Genomic DNA, 21,642 nt, shown 5'->3' with positions numbered 1-21,642 from the left:
GCGGGGGAACAACATCACTATGGTGGGCTGTTTAGTTATTATTACAACAGTAAGTGAAAATGTGATGGGAAAGGAAAAAATGAGGAGGAAAATACACTGAGTTCTTCTAACATCTGTTGTAACAGGAAGTTGAGAGAAGCCAGATGTTGTAGGTGATGGCCCAGATATGGTATTAGCAAGAGTGGCAGCAGCAAGTGGATTAGCTGCACAAAAGTACAATAAGATGTTGGTCTGCTTGATTCCTTGTACCTTTCTTTCATACATCTCTTTGTATTTCTCAATATAAATTGCTACATTGATTCTCATAACTGTGAAGAAGATGCCACATAACTAAGGTGTGAAAGCTTGTAACTTGAACCCTCATTTCTTAGGATGGTAACTCTGTTGTCCATTGTGTTTATGTTACAGTATTGCAATATTATAAAATCTTAAGTAATATAATATTGCCTACCTCTAGCATTGGTATGCTTACAAAAGGTTGTATATTTTTATACCTTTATGAGGATATCTACAAGAAGTACATTCTTATTAAATTAAAATACTATGTGCTAATTCCTAGCCATTACTAATGTAAAACTTTGAAAAAATTTGATGTATGAATCTCTGGATGTGCACATTGAAAAGCATACATCTCAAAGCTGAGGAGTCCACCTTAGTTGTTATGGGATAAATGTGCGAAAGACAGAAGTAAAATTCTATAAACTAGATTTTGTATCTGTACTTGAGAATCCAGATGTTTCAAGGAATTGTTGTGTTTACTGTTTTCTCTTTATGCACATTGCTATTTTTATTATAAAAACACCTATGTTTGACCTGGCTTTCTGTAAAATAATTCTTTTTTACAGCTTAGAAAATTCATTACAGTCATTTTAGAGTTGTGGATTTGAAACATGATGTTAAAACACCAGGGGGCAACTCAGCTAGATTTTTTTAATTCTGTATGGTTTATCTTCTGGAAGAACATTTTACTTTGTTTAGATAGTGCATTAATGCATCAGTGGATAAATAAGATATGAGAAGAAAAAAAAATGTTCTTTGAACCAAACAGTGCTAGCTGTTACATAAGATTACTCGTTGGCTTGAGTGGGGGCTTATTGAGAATCCTTGAAAACAAGGGATTGTGGGATTATAGCTTGTAGTTGCTATTAGGAGGCAGCAGTTCTCCAATCTGATTAAGAGTGTGTAGTAGAGTATTGCTGGTTGCAGATTTTAGAGACTATCAGGCTTCATTCTGCTTTAACCATTCACACTAAAAGTTCTGTGGTCGTTCAATAGTTAATCAAAATTACAAGAATGCTACAAGCTATTAGTCAGTGACTTACAGACGGAGCTGCCATAGACTGTTTACTTTTGTTTTTGTTTAGCTGCTTTTTGGTTTAGCTATGGTTTTCTTGCCTGAAGGAGGATATACAAATGGAGTAACTGATTCATCTCCTGAAGGGGAGATTGCTTCCTCAGGTGAAGCAGTGAACAACTCTGTAGGTAAGTTTCTGGAAATATTTAAATTAGTTGCTTTTAGGATTTAACAATAAACCAATATTTCTGTTGATATTTGCAGAATTAATTTTGTGCCTTGTTGGATGGTTCATACATGTTACGTAGATTCTGAAAATGCATGAATTGTTAATTTTCAGGATTTCAAATCCTGATCAATTTCATTTGGATTTCATATTTAGGAAGTGTGCTGTATATTCAGTTAGTAACAATTTCTAAAGTACTAGTTTTATAAGAGATTGCTATTAACTAAGTTTATTAAATATGATAAAAAACATATTAAGGCTAATAATTCTGTATTATTTAGCTATACTGTCTAAAGGAAATAAGAATTCCATGAACATGTAATTTGTTTCTGTTCTTTGGGGTTATGTTTCTGTTGAATGGAGTGATGAAAATAACTACAAGATCTTAAAATATCTTTATATTCTTAAATTATATAGAAATATACTTCACACTAGGCCGAAGGCAGTCCAGTTCTGATTTCAAAATAGTTACTGTATGCAGCTATATTCATATATTTTAATTAGAAGCTCCATTTACTGTAGCTAAATTTAAAAGCACAGAGTTATAAGATCCTTACTGTTTAGTTATACTAATGAAAATAAGTATGGAAATTAAATCATTGTACCCTTTTATTTATCATAGCTTATGTAATTCATAATTTATTCATCTTATTGATAGCTTGATCTAATATATGAAATACAATATAAAATGTTACTGCAAATGTATAGTTCTTCAGATTCCTAGGATTCTCGTCCTAGGTGTGCTTAGCAGCACAGAATGCAGCAATTGTTAATAATTTCTTACAGTTCTTTGTCCATTCATCCATTTTCTGAATCATCTAATCAAGATTCAAGTTGAAAGGAGCTGAAATATACTGTTTCTTGACAGCACAAGACACAACGTTGGAAATGCCCCTGGTTACAGTCTGTTGCAAGGCATATTTATCCACATATCTATACTTCTTCACACCAGACCACTTCGAAGTCATCAGTCAAAATAAATTAAGAAAGCCCCAAGCAATTCTTTTGGGAAATTTTCAACTTTTTAGATTTTGTTTGAAGTCCGTAATTAATTTATTTTCCTTTTTTTGAAAAATAAAAATTGAGTGAAATGGGGGTGGTCCAATTCCTATGCTGGATTTGCCCTATGGAGAATTCCCAGGAGAGTATGGGGATAGTCACAAACCGTTGGCTGTGTACAATACAGTTGGAGTTTATTCTGTTGAAAGAGGGCATTGGTTCAGTTTGACTTCAGGTTGTAGAGAGGAAAACATTTTGTATGTTATCTGCAGATATGCATCAAGCAGCTATTCATAGTATTCATCCTTTTTAGAGACATTTTACAGACAATGGACTCAGGAACTGAGATGGTACCATCTACTGACTCTGTAGTACTAGTCCGAGACTTAAACACTCACATGAAGAATAATTCAGTTACCTGGAGGAGTGTGATTGGGAGGAATGGCTTGCATAATGCAAACCGGAGTGGGTTTGCTTTTGGAAAATACATAAATTTTACATGAACAGCTTTGTGTTTGAATATAAGGATGATTAGAAGTGTATCTGATATTAGAGCACCTTAGGACAAAGGCCATTAATTGACCTTGTGTTTGTGACATCTGAACCAATGCCACGTGTTCTTGACACTTGGGTAATGAATAGTGCTAAACTGACAACTGCTAAACATTTGGCTGGCTCCAATGAATAGAGTGCCTGCTGGACAGACCTGGAAAACCTAAACAGGTAGTGAGGTTTTTCTGGAAACAAGCTCCCACCAAACAAGGACTGCTGATAATTAACTCTTGCTTACTCTAACCCACAGAAGAGCTCATTGTGCATTGGGGAGAGGTCAGGAACAAAGAGTGTGAATGTATTATGCTCAAAGCTTCGGTACAGAGGCAGCATCCAGCAGTGGCCAAAATTCAGTCCAGCTCATTGTGTTGCTACTGCAACCCTAATTAAGATAAGCAGAATAATAATAAATAAAATGAATAAATGAGATGTGAATGGTTTTAGCGTGAAAGAAGCAAATTCACCAGATTTGGCAGTTATTCAAATCATTCTTTCCGTTATTATTGTTTCTGATACGGATGTAAGCAGTACTGGAGCACCCCAGGGAACAGTCCTGTTTCCTTTTCTCTTCACTCTGTACACCTCGACTATAAATATAACACCAGGTCATGTCACTTGCAGAAATTCTTAGATCATTCTACACTTATGGGGTGTATTGATAAAGGAGAAGAGACAGAGTATAGGAGTTAGCTGAAAAAGTTTGTTTCTTGGTGCAAAGCAAAACCAAGGAACTGGTTATTGACTTTTGCCGCACCATAGAGCCTCCGTGCCTGGTCACTATTGAAGGAGTGGATGTAGAGGTGGTCCATTCCTTCAGGTACTTGGGGGTCCACATTAATGACAGATTGGACTGTTCTCGGAGCACAGAGAAACTATATAAGAAAGGGCAGAGCAGACTCTTTTTCCTTAGGAGACTGTGTTCCCTTAATGTGGGAAGTCATCCTTCACGTCTTCTACAACTCTGTGATATGTGGGGGGGGGGAGGCTGGACGCATGCAGCAGAGAAGGCAGTTAAAGAATGCACCGGGCTTGATTTTGTTTTCACTTCTGTTTACAGCAATTGGTTCGTAGCGTGCATTGTTGCAATGTTACTTTTCTTGGTGGTTTATTAAATTACGGATTTTTCAAATGTTCATTTTTTTCCCTGTGCTTAAAACTCATTAAAAAAGTGTTTTTACCGAGCGGTTCGCAGCACTATAGCGTGAACTCTTGCAGTGTTAAGTGTTCTCTGTTGTTCAAGGTTTTCTCAGTGTTATTCAATGTTTTTACATTTAGTTTACTATTACGCTGTACATTCTATGGTATAATCTTCTATCTATATATATATAATTCACTAAGGCGGCCGACCATGGCAGGCAAAAGACGCAAGACAGAGCCAGTTTTCAGTCACGAACAATTGTATGTTGCTCTCTCCAGAGTTCCATCTTTTCATTCACTCACAGTCGTATCCTTAAACCCACCCCATTTGGACAACTGTGTCTTTCAGGAAGTGTTCACCCATCAATAAATAATTATGCGGCGTATGCTACGCCGCGGGTTGGCTAGTTGAGTTTAATAGGGCAAAAAAAGATAAATGGAGAAGGAAAAGAAATGCGGAAATAATTATTTCTTCTTATTCTAAAATATTATTGATTAGATCCTGCTAGGTTTTGAAAAAATTCTGTACAGATCCACTAACTGAGAATTTGATTTTTTCCAATTTCAAATAATATAAAACATCGGTTTCCCAATGACTTATTAGAGGAGAGTTAGGATTCTTCCAATTTAACAAAATCAGTCTGCGTGCCAAAAGTGTAGTAAATGCAATCACAGTTTGCTTGTCCTTATCCATTTCAAATCCATCTGGAAGAACACCAAAAACAGCTATTAATGGGTTAGGAGGGATTGTGACACCAAGGCTTTCTGAAAGGCACTTGACACTTAGTGTTGTTAATTTGGTGCATGCCCAAAACATGTGACCCAGTGAGGCGGGAGCTTGGTTGCAGCGTTCGCAGGTTGGATCTTGCCCTGGAAACATTTTGGACAGTTTTAAGCGAGACAGATGAGCTCAATATATAATTTTGAGTTAAATAATTCTATGCTTTGCGCATATGGAGCTCGAGTGAATTCTCTGCATTGCTACCTTCCATTCCTTTTCTGATATATTAATTAAGAGATCTTTTTCCCATTGCCCTCTTGGATCTTTGAAAGGAAGGGACTCTAATAAAATTTTATATATTGCAGAAATGGTGTCTAAGTCCTCAAAGTTGAGCAGTATTTTTTCCAGCATGGTGGAGGGTATGAGATGAGGAAAATCGGGCAGGTTCTGTTTGACAAAGTTTTTAATTTGAAGATAGTGAAAGAGATGTGTAGCTGGAAGGTTAAATTTGGAATGTAATTGTTCAAAGGATGCAAAGATATTGTCTATATAAAGATCTCTGAGCAATTTAATCCCAAATCTTTTCCAGATATTAAAAACTGGATATGTTTGCGAGGGTTGAAAGAGGTGGTTCTCTTGCAGGGGTGCCACAGATAGAAGATTTTACATCTTAAATTGCCTTCTAAATTGGTTCCATGTTCTGAGTGAGTGAAGCACAATTGGGTTATTAGTATATTTGCGATAAATTGCATTTATTGGAGCGCAGAGCAGGGAATATAAAGAAGTGCTGCAGGATTTTACTTCTATTGCGGACCAGGCCTATGTATATTCATTTATTTGTGTCTAGGTTTTTATGCCTTGTATGTTTGCTGCCCAGTAATAAAACTGAAAATTAGGTAGAGCCATGTCACCTTCTGCCTGAGGTCTTTGTAGGGTCGCTCTTCGGATATGTGAATGTTTTGAGTTCCAAATAAATGAGGTTATTGTTGAATCTAATTGCTTAAAAAATGATTTATTGATATATATTGGGATTTTTTGAAATTAAAAAAGCTTAGGAAGGATATTCATCTTAACAACGTTAATTCTTCCGGCTAGAGTGAGATGAAGGGTTGACCATCTATGCAAGTGTTGCTTAATTTTTTCCATACAGACGGCAAAATTTTGTTGATAAAGAGCTTTATGTTTACTTGTGATATTTACCCCTAGGTATTTAAACTAATCTGCTATGGTAAAAGGTAGGGTGTCCAATCTGATATTATATGCTCGTGAATTCACTGGAAAGAGTATACTTTTATTCAAATTAATTCTGAGACCAGAGATCTTTTGAAAATCTGAAAGTGCTGTTAAAACTGCAGGCACAGTGTTTTCTGGGTCTGATATATATAAAACCATATCATCTGCATATAGAGAAATTTTCTGTTCCAGTCCTTCTCTGATAATCCCCTTTATCTGATAAGAATTTCGACAGTGGACTGCCAGTGGTTCAATGGCGATTGCAAACAACAACAACAACATTTATTTATATAGCACATTTTCATACAAAAAGTAGCTCAAAGTCCTTTACATAATGAAGAAAAGAAAAAATAAAAGACAAAGTAAGAAACTAAAATAAGACAACATTAGTTAACATAGAAAAGGAGTAAGGTCCGATGGCCAGGGTGGACAGAAAAAAAAAAAAAAAAAAAAAAAACCTCCAGAAGGCTGGAGAAAAAAATTAAATCTGTAGGGGTTCCAGGCCACGAGACCGCCCAGTCCCCTCTGGGCATTCTACCTAATATAAATGAAATAGTCCTCTTTGTAGTTAGGGTTCTCACGGAGTGAGACAGCAGTGGTGACAAGGGGCATCCTTGTCTGGTGCCACGCTCTAGTTTAAAGTAGTCTTAACAAATGTTGTTAATACAGACTGAAGCTTCTGGACTGGTGTACAGTAGTTTGATCCATGCCCAAATATTCGGACCAAACCTAAATTTCTCCAATGCAGTGTAAAGGTAATTCCATTCAATCATATCAAATGCTTTTTCTGCATCCAATGATAATAATATCTCTGGGGTGTTTGACTTTGCTGGTGAATATATTACATTAAACAGGCGTCGAAGATTGGAAGATAAGTGTCGGCCTTTAATAAATCCAGTTTGATCCTGTGATATTACCGAAGGCAGCACTTTCTCCATCCTTCTAGCTATAATTTTTGAGTGTATCTTAACATCATTATTCAGAAGTGAAATTGGTCTGTATGATGCACACTGTAACAAGTCCTTATTTTGTTTAGGAAAGATGGCGATTAATGCTTGACAAAAAGTTTGAGGTAGAATTTGATTGTCTCTAGCTTCTGTAAATGTTGCCAATAAGAGGGGAGCTAGCTGAGTGGAGAATTTCTTATAAAATTCTATAGGGTAGCCGTCAGGGCCTGCAGATTTCCCACCTTGAAGTGACTTTATAGCATCTTGTAATTCTGATAGGGTCAGAGGTTTATCCAGTTCCTCAGCACTAAAAGTATCTATTTGTGGTATCTGTAATGTATCCAGAAATGCATTAGATTGTGTGTTGTCTTCTTTAAGCTCAGTAGAATATAAAGTTTTATAGTAGTCTCTAAATGTGTGCATTATATTTTTATGGTCAATGATTTCATCTCCATTAGTGTTGGTGATTACTGGGATTGCATTGTGAACTTCTTGCTTGTGGATTTGTTGAGCTAAAAGCTTATTAGCTTTCTCTCATAGTAATGATGTCTTGATTTATAAATAAGTTGTTCAGTTTCTTTAGTTGTCAAGATGTTGAGTTCTGTATGCAGAGCCTGCCTTTTCCTATGAAGAGCCTCACTTGGACGCCTGGCTTGTTCTTCATCTATTCTAGTAATTTCGCTTCTTAGCTCTGACACTTTCTTGTTTCTAATTTATTTCTGTGGGAAAGATATGAAATAATCTGTCCTCTTAAGAAGGCCTTTAGAGTTTCGCAGAGTGTTCCTGCAGAGACCTCTGAGGGTGTGTTTGTCTCAAGGAAGAAGCTAATTTGTTTGGATATAAATTCTGTACAGTTTTCGTCTGCTAATATAAGTGGGTTAAGGCGCCATCTGCGAGGCGAGTGTTGGGGGCATAATGATTTTAGCTCCAAAACTAGAGGTGCATGGTCGGAGAAAACAATTGTGTCGTATTTGCAAGATTTAATCATAGGCAAGAAATTATTATCTATAAAGAAATAATCGATTCTTGAGTAGCTATGATGCATTGGTGAGTAGAAGGAATATGTTCTTGAGTTTGGGTTTAGAAACCTCCAGGGGTCTGATAAGTTGTGGTCAGTTACAAACTGTGTAATTGTCTTTGCAGTGTTAGATGTCGTCCCCCCTGTGGCAGGAGTCCTATCTAAGAGTAGATTTAAAACACAATTAAAGTCCCCAGCCATTATAATTTTATGAGTGTTCACATTGGGAATGAATGCAAATAGATTTTGCATGAATTCCTTATCATCGACATTGGGTGCATAAACATTTATCAAAATCATTTTACAGTTAAATAAGTTACCCATGACCATCACATATCTCCCTTCAGGATCCGATAACCACATCTGATGCTACAAATGGGACTGTATGAGAATTCCCACACCTCTAGTTTTCTTTGTAAAGCTAGAATGGAACATTTGGCCTGTCCAGTCTTTTTGTAGCCGGAATTGATCCTTGCTTAGTAAGTGAGTCTCCTGTAAAAATACAATTTTAGCGTTTAAGCCTGTTAGGTGAGAGCATACTTTCTTTCTCTTTAATTCGTGATTCAGGCCTTTAACATTCCAGCTCACAAAATTAACTGTCCCACCATGGAGATGTTGATTCTGAATTTTTAATGTCATTTTATAGTCTCAACTGGTAGTGAGGCAGTTTTAATCTTAGTTTCCAATTTCCCCACAAGTTATCGCCATACAACCTATTGTTGCGTTGATAGTTATAATTAGAAGGATTAAAAAGATAGATTAGATATAGCCTGCTCTCCTTCTTCCCCCCTTATCCCCCCACCCCCCATTTTCCCTCTCCACATGAGGCTAGACCCCAATTCACAATGTCCCAGTCCTCTGACATACAGAGAGACAGAGCACATCCAAAACAAAACAAGCCCATGCAGCGGCGTTTGAGTACTAAAAAGTAGAGATATCTGTTGCAGCTAAAGTCTAAATACTATCTGCCAAAAATATAATCATTAACAGTCTTTAAGCTTAAAATATAATCTCCAGCAATTTTAAAATAATAAGATAATAAAATAATGAACCCTGAGATCGGTGTTAAAAAGTGGTCCAGGATAAGCATAGTAAATCCTAATGCAATGATAGAAATAACAATAAACCAAGGGTATGATGTTAAACAGTCTCCTTTAGGGTAGTAAAAGAAATTAAAAAAAACCAAAAAAAAACCAAACCCTACTCTAATTACTTCCACACACTCATGTCTATAACTTCCACACACTCACGTCTATAACTGTAATTAAAACATAAAGCTCACTTAAAAAACATAAACATATAGCGTCCAAGTAAAGATAAGGATGTATGATTATAATACCCATATCTTTACAAGTGGATCAGACAGCAGGTGATAGCTCCTTGCCATGCCATGACAGGATACGGCTCCGAGTTTTTTGCATTCGGAAGTCGCAGCTGTAGCTTTTTCATCGGCATTAGATGCCAATTGTTCCGCTGTTTCAGTTTGAGCCGTGAATGCCTGCTTAACGTCATCCAGCTGACCGGCAAGTTTTTTCAGTTTGGATCTATTTTCTTCAATGTGTTCCTCTAATTTCCCCAATATGCCTTTAAAGGTTGCATCAAAACAATTAAATAGACGTGTTTCCCTGTCCTTGTTATCCTTCTTAAGCTCCTTCTTAAGCTCACTTATGGCCGTAGCTGTAGCAGTAGCCAGTAATGCGATCATCTCTTTCAGTTCGGACAGGTTGTTTGCGTCTTTCGTGCTCCGCGGGTGGAATTGCAGCTCCTATTACAGCCGATGCTGTGGGCTCGCGATGTGTAGATGAGAGCATGTACTGTAGGGCCTTTTCTAGTTTCGAATGATCCTCTGAAATCGATGATCCATCGTGACCTGCATCACATGCACCCTCGCTCCCATTTTCGCTCTTAACTGGCGACAATGCAGTGGAGCAGGTTCCTAGGAAGTCTGCGCATTCATCTGCCTGTTCCAGGTCAGTCTCCGAGAAGCCGTACCTCGTGCTTGGGCTTGATGTCTGTCCAGGCTTTGATGTAGCTTTAAGTTTCTTTTCCGGCTCTTTCTGACTTCTCTTCTTGTTACTCATGTTTATATATTATATATTGTAGTGGAAGTTCCTTGGGTCGGGTAAATACAGGGTACCTCTAAATAATAAGAAATACGTGGGAAAATAAAGCCGCTGCTAACTGAGCTCCCCTTCAGACGTCCATCTCCTGTAACGGACGTGACCAACTCCCACTTTTTTAATTGTTTGAGCAAAATATAATTAAAAAAACCAAACAACTTTAAAAATAAAAATAAATTAACAAACAATCAAGACTCACTAATGTGCTTGTCTTGCGGTTTTGTATGTATGTTATCATCCAGTTGACGCTCGGGACTGGCCAACTCTATTTAATTTCCAAAGCTGCTGGGCCGGGGTGATGCTCAAACATAAAGAATGCTGGCAGTCACCTCCAGTTTGCCCACTGGTGGTAGTTCCGAATGTCAACTGGATGATAACATACATACAAGATCACCTCCCACCCTACCCAGAAGGGGGTGGGTTAGGGTTGATTTCACCCTACAGTATTTTTAGTTGACCAATGAGAAACATGTGTACCAAGTTTCATGAAAATCGCTCCTGCCATTCAGAAGTGATACTGGAACATACATACATATACACATTGACTTTTATACATATATAGATAAAGGTCACATAATTAGATGAACTAAGTCTATCTCTCAAAAACTACATCATTAAAGATAATAATTCAGAATCAATCAGGCAGGGAAAGATATAAGAAAATTTGTAAACCTCTGAAAACTCCATAATGTACTTACTGTACATGCCACAACAAATAAATATAGGAAAAACAATACATGGACAGAGGATATCGACAAACTGAGATTATAGAAACTTGTCTTACTACAGCAAGTGTTTGTGTAGTGTACGTCTTACGCGTACCCTGTTCATTCTGAGCCTCAATTCACTGCATTAGCACAAACTGTAAAATACAGTACCTGTATATTGTGTGTTTAGTACAGCTATTTACATATATTGGTCTTACAAAGTCACATGAGATGGTGTTTACTACATAAAGATACAATGTAAAATGTTTTTTTTCTTTATTTTTGTTTGCTTAACAAACCTGGTACTTGTGGCAAAACAAAAGGTGTTGTTTGGGGTGGGAGGCTGAAACTCAACTACAGTTTGTGAGGAAGAAATGACAATGGCTAAGATTTCTTGCACAGTGTCATGAATGGACTAATCCCTACCCAAGTCCATCCTTTTGTCTGCCTTAAGAGAAGACCTTCCATGAGTATATTACATGAAAACGTTTGTTATACAGGCCTCACATGGTGAAGTACAAGAGACATTAAAGATGAATTTTAGATAATGGTGTAACTTAAACATTACCATTCTTGCTCTGAGTACTCCTTGATTTATTGATTTCTTTTCTAGTGTTTTGCCTTTTTTGGCCTTCAGACTTATTATTGGATTTTTCGTAGTGATTTTGTTATTTGGATTACTGTTAATGGCATCTTGTCTGTTTTCTGAATTATGTGAATTGCTTGACTTGGGTATCTTTATCTTCTGCAGTGTTATGTATGACCTCTCAGTTCATAATCAGCATTAATTTGCTTTACTGTTGTGTTTTACCAGCTCTGTATAAGTTTTGGTTAGCTTAGCCAAACATGTTCTGCAGAGAGTTACAGTACTCCTTCAGACCATTCTTGCCTTTGGAGAGCTGTTGCCAGGGGCAAAGGTGAGCCTGATATACAAATGATGAGACACAAATTGAACATTTTGGTGAAGGAGTTTGGTATTTTGTGACACCATGTATCAAGTTTGTTGACGACAGCACCAAACTATAGGGGTGGTTCTCAGCATCAGTATTTTGAACACTTGTGCTATGTAAACTAAGTACTGTGTATACATAACAATGAACTTGAACTTCTTGCCTACGGGTGAAGTTAAATTATGTCAGAATTGCTTCAGTTGTTTACATTTGATAATGTATTGACATATTACAAGGTACAAAAAAAGTACAAACCTGTATCTTGTACTGTAAAGGACTTCAAATTAAAATTATAAATGTCTTCTGAGGTAACCTTCCAAAATTATGATATATGCTATTCAAGCTATCAAAATAATTGTTCCTATTTGCTTAATTAGTTTCTTTTGTATACGTACTGTAAATATAATTAAACATGAATCAAAATAAAATGGTGTGTCATTTTTTTAAATTTTGAGTTTTATTCTGGACTTTTATAACTGTCCTCCTTTTAAAAGATTCATCACACCTTTCATCAGACGTCTTTAGAGCTGTTGTAATCCAGTAAGCCAGTGTTTCCCAACCTCAGCCCTGTGGCCCCACTGTGGCTGCAGGTTTTTGTTCCAACGAGCTTCTGTTTTTAATTGGACTCCTGGGATAATTAAGTGATTTGTTATTTCCCAAGTTCTGTGTTTTGGGAACAATATAAAAATTAGAAAAGTAAATTTGGTATAAAAAAAAAAAACACACACACACACACACACACACACACATATATATATATATATATATATATATATATATATATATATAGGTAGTCCCCAGGTTACGGACACCCGACCTACAACATACGAACGGGGCCGCATTTGCGATGCATGCGCCTAAGTAACTGCCGCTCCTTCATCTTCGGCCAGGTGATGCTGCAAGCGGTGGCTGGACGGAGGCTGGAGGGGGTCTATTTCACTGCTCACGCAGTGTAGTGTCCGTCGGGCAGCTCTCGGCAGCAAGCGGTTTCACTGCCTGCCCCCCGCTGCAAGTGGTGACCCTGTTGTGGCTGAACGGAGGCCATTGAGGGTGAGCGGGGAGGCGTGGGGTAGCATTGTAGTGTGCCTCAGATGGCTGCGTGTTGAATGGGGATGGTGGTGTGGCGGGACACTGCAGGCAGCATACTGTAGTGGAGGTGACTGTGATGTGGGCTGATGATGAACCGCCCGTCGCTGCCCCCATTCATTCTCAATAGCAAGCCTGCTTGCACTGTTACGCACATAGCAGGAAGTTGTCTCTTGTCAGTACAGGGTGGTCCAGATCTAATTCTGATCCAGATATTCTGGATGACTTTGATTTATGCGGGGACGATTCTAGTTCGGCTCGAAGATGATTCTTCATGTCGTCAGTTTGCACACTACTCAATGGTCCGGGATTTTTGGGGTGATTTTCTATGTAATAAACTGAATAAGTTATAGCATAATGAAAATTGCATAATTAGATCTGGACGACCCTATACATCAGATGTGTTGACGACTGGTGCCTAATCTGCTGTGACAGCGTGTACAGTGCTGTACAGAAGAGCTCATCTTAACCTTTTGTCTTCACCCTTCAAGAATGTCTCTGAAACACAAATCTGATGCAAGTGCTGGTGCTACAGTAAAAAAGAGAAAAACCATCACCATTGAAAATAAAGTAGAAATAGTAAAAAGGTCAGATAGAGGTGAAACTCCATCATTCATTGGCAGAGCACTTGGTTACAGTCGCTCAACAATAACATTTATTAAAGTAATGTACCTATTCCGACTTACATACAAATTCAACTTAAGTACAAACCTACAGTCCCTATCTCGTACATAACCCGGGGACTGCCTGTATACACACACACACACACACACACACACCGGTTCAGGGTTTGTGGATTTTTTCTTAGAACCTAACTATTAATTGTTAGTGGAAACCGCAAATATCCTCCGCAATTTTTTATGGCTTGTTTTATGGCAATACTGTGCTGTAGAGAGAACAGGAAGCAACCGCTGAGGGAAACGCAGTTTGGGATGGTGAAAGTAGCCAATCCGAGAGCGTTATTCATTTCTCCTTGCTGATGATTGACTGCTGCTTTGTGACGCGTCTCCAGGTGAGTGGGTTTACCACCACAGTTTGGGATGGTGAAAGTAGCCAATCCGAGAGCGTTATTCATTTCTCCTTGCTGATGATTGACTGCTGCTTTGTGACGCGTCTCCAGGTGAGTGGGTTTACCACCACGGTTTGGGATGGTGAAAGTAGCCAATCCGAGAGCGTTATTAATTTCTCCTTCCTGATGATTGACTGCTGCTTTGTGACGCGTCTCCAGCTCCATTTTGTTATTGTTTTGTTTTTTTTTAAACGCACACGATGTCGTCGAACCACTCTGCACCTTCTAAGGCTTCTGGAACTGAGCCTAAGCGCCAGAAGAAGTTTAAAACACTCCAGGAGAAGGTTGATTTGCTCCAGGAACTAAAAAGTTATGCTGCAGTAGCGCGCCACTATGGGATTAATGAAAGCACCGTATGCTACATAAAGAAGAACGAAGCAGCGATCTGGAGTACCGTATCTGTAAGTTTCTGTGATATAGCCAAAAATGAAAAGACCGTAAGGAATAAAAATATCGTCAGGATGGAACCTGCCTTGGCACTGTTGGTCACCGACTGCAGGAAACGGTAACATCATCCGTGAGAAAGCACGGAAATTGTACCAGCAGTTCGCTACAGGAGACAATGTAGCAACTTCCTATCACAATGTTTCTGAAACCTATAAAGAAAAGCCAGCACGAAACCCCACCAGGAGAAGATCCATACAAAGATACGACTCTTCCTGAAGCGCCTGAAGAAGAGGCGCCAACCGAGGAGTTTTAAATCTACTAAAGTTTTAAAGCTACTTCATCATCATCAATATCATTCATGATTGGTGAGTACCCGTACATTTTACTGTATTTTAATTAAATTAAATTATGTATTTACTCATAACAAAGAAAATGACAGCGCAAACCAAAGAAAATGCGCTTGCTTAAATTACAGTACGTATAGTGGTAACATTGGTATTTTACATTCAAGCACTGCCGGAGACATAGCAGTACAGTACTGTACAGTAGACGGGTTTACCTTTACATTCTGTTTTTAGGTAATGTATTAAGGTAATTTTTTAGGTAATGTATTAATGTATTAAGCTGAGTTTGCAACGAAATTAAAGTGCTTTGGGGGGCATACTGTATTTAGGGTTGAAACTATAAAAATAGGCATGTAAAAAGCATTTTTTAACCACATCCAAAAGTTGCGGTTTTTCACAATTCGTGGGTGCTCTAGGAACGTAACACCCGCGAATTTTGGGGGTGTACTGTGTGTGTATATATATATATATATATATATATATATATATATATATATATATACTGTATATATATAAATTGTAGCAGTAGAGGCGTGGAGCCACCTCTAACACCCTCAGGTACCACTCCAGACACTGGATAAAAGTCCAAGACTTCTTTATTTTGTTTTGACGTGCACAAAGCACCCTCCACTCCACACTCATATAAATACAATAACTCTCTCTCAAAACCAATCCTCCTCGCCCAGACACTTCGCCACCCTACCTCCCAGCTCAGCTCAATGTCTGGGCTTTCCCACAATCCTTTTATACACCCTGACCCGGAGGTGTTCCTGCCCAATCAGTCCACAGTTCCTTTTCCCTTCCGGGTCAGGGTAAACAGTCCTTTTCTTCAACCCGGGAGCACGTCGTTTCTTCCTGTCACGTGACCGCGACGTACTCCCGGGTTATAGGGCACATAAGAGTCCACGAGCTCCCCTACAGCGACTCTCGGTGGCCCCCAAGGTATCCAGCAGGGCTGTGTATAAAAACTACATAGTCCATGAGGCCCTGCTGGAACTCGGGGCACGTCCATGCTGCTGGGAGAGCTCCTCCTGGCGGCCTGGGGGTGAGGGCCGGAGTAAAAAGCCGGCAATCCTTCACAAATATATATATATATATATATATATATATATATATATATATATATATATATATATATATATATATATATATATATATGTATATATATATATGTATAATGTAATAATTAAAATGCATCAAGCAGTTATACGGGAATAATGTATTTTTTTTTCTTTTTAATAATATTTTCATCTTGATTTTCATTCTGCTTTTGTAGGTGTTCTAAGTGTTTAATTAATCCATTATTTACTATTTAGTGGGTCTAATGCTAAAGTACTTGCAGCCTTTGATTATTCCGTGTTTTTTGCCAATGTGTCTGCTCTGTTCATTTTTAATTGTCATTAATAAGATACAATGAAGGGGAAAATCTGCACAGAGAAAGGGCAATGTATAATGAAATCAACAAAAGAGAGTTAAGCATTTCAATCTACAGTGATCCCTCGCTATATCGCGCTTCGTCTTTCGCGGCTTCACTTCATTGCGGATTTTAAATGTAAGCATATGTGAATATATATCGCGGATTTTTCACTGCTTCGCGGATGTCTGCGGTCTACAGTACGTGTGCTTCCTCAGTTGATTTGCCCATTTGAATTCAAACAAGGGACGCATTTGAATTCAAACAAGGGACGCTATTGGCGGATGGCTGAGAAGCTACCCAATCAGAGCACGTGGTTAAGCTCCTGGGTGCTGTGCTAACACTCGAGCATCTCGCGACCATTCTACGAATGGCAAAAGATCTCCAGACATCAGTTGAAGAATGGGACCCGCAAATGATTCGTTCTTTGCAATTTAAAAATGCTCTTGACGGCGCCACGGAAGTGTATAGGAACCTCTTTACACAAATGAAAAAGCAGCGCCAGCAACTGCCCATCACGATGTTCCTTACACGCAAAACACTGCCTAGTACGCCTTCAGTGGAAGAAGACGACGGCGGTGCTACACAATCGCCTGAAGAGGCTCCTTTAGAACAGCGGTGACAGTGCAGTAAATGTCATCGTTATCTGACAAGTTGGTGAGTACCCAAAACTATTTTTCTATGTACTTAGTACATGTATGTACGTTTATTGTAACTGTGCACACATATTATACAATTTTTTCCTTGTATTGTTGGTATTTATTGCCGGTGGCCTGTCTATCGTAATGGCTGTAACAAATGTGATATCAGAGACGCTCTACAGTATCTTTAAAATCTTTAAAATAACATTTTGGTTTTATGGACAGCATTTACATGTTATAGATTTTTCAGGTATTTTTATATTACCTACTCAATTATAATATGTTTAAAACTGTATTATGTATTAAATAAAACTCGTCAATGATATACGATACGTATGTTTGTGAGTAGTATATAAACTGTGTTTACATACATAATATCTTACCTAATAACTAAGAGAATATAAAGGGTTTATGCTGTATATCTGTACGGGGGATATTTATAAACCATGTGGGAGAGTTTATAAGGACTTAAAATATAAAAATAATATAAACATATGGTTTCTACTTCGCGGATTTTCTTATTTCGCGGGTGGCTCTGGAACGCAACCCCCGTGATGGAGGAGGGATTACTGTATAGCAAAAACAGAACTATTTCTAAATGTCTTATAAATGTAAAAATCATGCTTCTGTGCTTTTCTGAATGTAGAATAAAAGAAAAATAATACCAGCTAATTAAATGAGATCAGTGCTATCAGGTATTGTCACTGATTAGGAATCGAGTTGGAACAAAAACCTGCAGCCACAGGGGGTCTCCTGGACCGAGGTTGGGAAACACTGCTGTCAGCCATGATTCCAGTCTTTGACCGCAGAAAATATATCAGTGTGATATTTACTACACATACGAGTACAGGAAATGTTTCATTAAGCATATTACCATATTAATAGCTGCATGGATAAAATGTGCAAAAGTCACTAATCATAACTTAGTTAAGAAAAACAAAAATCTTTAAAGACTTCTTCATAGTGTCAGTTAATATCTCAAAATGTTTAAAAAGAGTATTTTTGCTAAATGAGCATAGGCCAAAGTAATATTGAGGTGTTGCTATTGAGTACATCAGAGTATAGGGTCAAATAGTGAGAAAAAATTATGAACACTAAATAAAATGAAGGAAGAGAATATGCTGCCAATGGAAGGCATTTAGGAATGATTGACCCTTACAAATTGTCCTCAGATAGAAAGCTTGCTATCATACTTAAGTTGTATATCTTTTAAGGACTGCATGGGCAAATGTATAATCATTAAAGCCATATTGTTGTTAAAACATTTAATATATTATTGTGAGCAGTTTTGGCAAATTGCTTTACTCTGCTCTAACTATGGGTCTGTTTCCCTGTGAATAAAACAAATTACAATTATTAGTTTTGGTATTAAAATATATTAATAGTGTGCTATGTAAAATATCACGAATAAGAGTTTATTTTGTGAAAGTATTGAAACTAATTCGTTATTTTCAGTTAAACAATATTGCAAAATTTTACCAACACCTAACAGTATACTTAAGAACCATGGGTTGTCTAATATGTGGTACTGTGTGAATACCAATGTACCTAATTTATATATGTATATAAAAGTCAATATGTGTATGTATGTATGTTCCAGCATCACTTCTGAACGGCTGGAGCGATTTTCATGAAACTTGGTACGCATGTTCCTCATTGGTCGACTAAAAATACTGTAGGGTGAAATCAACCCTAACCCACCCCCTTCTGGGTATGGGGAGGGAGTGATCTTGTGGTCATGTATGCATGTTATCCTCTAGTTGACACTCGGAATGACCACTAGAGGGCGAACTGGAGGTGGCTGCCAACATTCTTTATGTTTGAGCACCACCGCGCCTCCTGTTGCTTTTGAAATTAAATACAGTTGGCCGGGTCGGCATTCCCACTATTTTTGGGACTCATTCGGTCTTTGTGACTTGAACGGCCATATATATATATATATATATATATATATATGTATGTATGTATACGCGTGGAAGTGTGTGTGTCTGTCCGGCCCGGAAGTGAGAGGTAGAGTCAGGGTAAGGGCTCCAGCTCCGAGGATACGCAAGCAAGCTATTATACTTCCAGAGGATTCAGCAGTGCATCCTGGTCTTAACCCGTAGATTCCATACACTCACTTTCAGGCCCAGATGGAGTTCTTCCTTTTCATCCAGAGCCACTGATTACCCTGTTTAGCATCTCTGAAGAGGTCTTTGAAAGTTTGCCAGTGAACTTTTCCTCACATCCTCAGTTTCTGGAGTATCTTTGATGTTGACGTGGCTATGAATCCCCTGCAGCCTGTTTTGACCAGTCGGACATTTGCTTTCCAGCCACATCAGCTACAAGCTCAGCATACCTAAGCCTCTTGCGCTTGTAAACCTCCTCCATGGCATCCTGCCAGGGCAAGCTCGATAATGTAAATAAGCTAGAGTGAGGCTGACCATAACACATGGTCTGGTTCGATGTTGGTTTCTGAGCTTTCAGCTGGGAAGCAGAGCCTCTGGCCTAAGTCTGCTATGATCTGCCAATCATGCACCCACCTAGCTGCCCAGTGTCTGGTATTGATGTGACAAGTCTGACTTGACCCTCACCTTCCTGTACAAACTTCATTGACAAAAAGCGGGGTAAATTTGGAGGAAGGTCATTGACACTTATCCAACAAATTTCCAGCACTGCTGCAAGACATCGTAGCAGTTGGTTGTGCCACAAGGTGTATTGGCCTTGAGTGAGGATGGTTTTGCAGCCCTCCAGGATGTGTTTTAGTGTTGTTGGAGTTTGGCAGAGGGAGCTTGCGGGGTTCTGTCCATACCACTGGCTGAGATTCTTGGGAGATGGCAAGACGTCATAAGCAACCTTGATGACAAAGCTCACTCTGAATGTCTCTTGTCTCCCACAACTCTTTCCAGGAGATCTTCCTTTTCCCCACTCCTTCCTATCCATTGCTCATGTCTTGCATGACCCATGGCTTTTGCATACCTTGCTGCCTCTTCTTGCTGATGTATCTCTTGCACCATAAGCCTTCATCTCTTAGACCGAGTAGCCTTGTTTCAGACTGGTGTAATGGCCCCAAGACCAAGACCACTCCTCCCTTGTTGGACTTCATGCATGATGTCCCCGTGCTTGAGTGTTTCCTTAGCCCACTCAGTTTCTTCTTATGGAGTCAATTTTCTCGCAGTATCCAGAATGGGGGAAACCTGGGCTACAAATAGATCACTTGCCTCTGCTAGTATCATCTCCAGTCCTACTTTGGTGCAGTTGTACTCCTCTGAAAGACTTTAAATGGGAAGCTGTAGGACTCCTTTGCTGTAGAGTTCTAGGCTGCTTTGCTGGGAAGACCCAGTCACTTCCTTACTTTTGAAATGGTCAGTCTCTCCAGCTTTTCCACCTTTGAGATTGCAGTTCATATAGAGTTAGTGGCCACATTAGCCGTGGAAGGAGCCCAATACTGCAGGACTTGATAAATAAGTGCATAATGCTATATTATTAAATTGTGCTGCACCTATGGAACTATAATATTAAATTAGTGACTTTCTGTACAATAAAAGGCAGTACACTTCTGCAGAAGATGATGTTGCTTTTACACAAAGCTTAGTATTTTACACAATGTTTTAGTGTTTACATGACAGTTTAATTTGAAACATTTTGGGTGTATACTGCAATGAACTGTCATTCCATCTAGGGCTGGTTCCTGTTTTCTGAATATCATTGCTTGGATGGATTTCACCTTTCTGTAAAGCTGAACAGGTGTCTCACATGTGCTTTTTATACAGTGTTGAATATTATTTACCATATTGCATTTTCGAGTCAGAAATATTTTTATTCATGAAAAACCAATCAGTTTGTAATGATGATAACTTACAAATTTGCCAGCAACCCTAAATTGTTTCAGTGATGGATGGGTAGGTGGATAAGTTCGCATATATTTTTGTATTTAATCATCAAATCATTTTGCTGAAGGCTAGAATGTGCTGCAGAGAAGAGTTCTGTTTTTCAGATATAATCTGACTTTTGTAAAGCATTTCATTTTCGATTAGGAGAACAGATGTTGATAGTCTGACCCTTTCTGTATGGCTAGAATTTAATAAACAAAAAAGCTGACAGATTGAAGATAAGTCTAATCGCATGAGACAGTAGCTTAATCAGCTTTTGAACCAAAAGACAACCCTTCTGCCATAACATTTTACAGTCTTGCATTCATTAACAGGAAAATATACACTGGGTCATTTCTGTCACTTGGAATGCTGGTCTTTAGGTGCAGTGTAGCAGTGGGAGATTTTGCTGTTAATTGATTTATTTCCAGTTGATGTTTTCCTGAATGCACTTTTTACAAGTATTCATGTAAAAGCCACTGTTCAAATGACTTTAATCTAAATGTACAAAGTCATTATTCTTTCAGAAAATATTTGTAAAGCTGCTTTGCTTATTTGAATATGCCTGTCATGAAATATATATGGCCAGGTTATTTATTTATTTATTGATCACTCTTTCACAGCTTTTATGTTTTGTTATAAACTTTTAAAATAATGAATTACATCGTAGTTCTAATAAAACCATCCATATACAAGTTTTAGTAGAATAACAATCAAAAAATTTCATACAGCTATCTAATCACATCTAACCTACTGTGCTTTAAACTCAAATCAAAAATCTGCTCAATAAACCACACATATACGAGACTGATGATTGCCTGCATTTCTCTGTCCAATATTGTGAGATAAATATTTTTATCTGTATTCTTTGCATTGTCAACAGTTCTTTCATACCTAAATTGAGGTAGCCTGCACTTTAAACTTAATTTTCTAGAAAAGTCCAAAG

General features: G+C 38.2%; 1 protein-coding gene across 5 annotated transcripts in view; it reads left to right on the top strand.

Annotated features, from left to right (window-relative positions):
* The window catches only part of pals2b (protein associated with LIN7 2, MAGUK p55 family member b), a 209,882-nt gene that overhangs the window by 121,038 nt on the left and 67,202 nt on the right, over positions 1-21,642 (top strand). For 2 of the 5 annotated variants that reach the window (XM_028818273.2, XM_028818272.2), the window contains exon 1: positions 1,133-1,482. The exons of the other annotated variants lie outside the window; for them this stretch is intronic. In XM_028818273.2, the coding sequence (XP_028674106.1) occupies positions 1,383-1,482 (100 nt within the window). In that variant the 5' untranslated portion in view covers positions 1,133-1,382. Of the gene's footprint in view, positions 1-1,132; positions 1,483-21,642 lie in introns of those variants that run through there. 5 annotated transcript variants of the gene reach the window in all.

Source organism: Erpetoichthys calabaricus, chromosome 13 (assembly GCF_900747795.2).
Source record: "Erpetoichthys calabaricus chromosome 13, fErpCal1.3, whole genome shotgun sequence".
Taxonomy (NCBI): Eukaryota; Metazoa; Chordata; class Cladistia; order Polypteriformes; family Polypteridae; genus Erpetoichthys; species Erpetoichthys calabaricus.
Note: the sequence above shows the minus strand (reverse complement) of the source record. Positions and strands in the feature narration are given on the sequence as shown.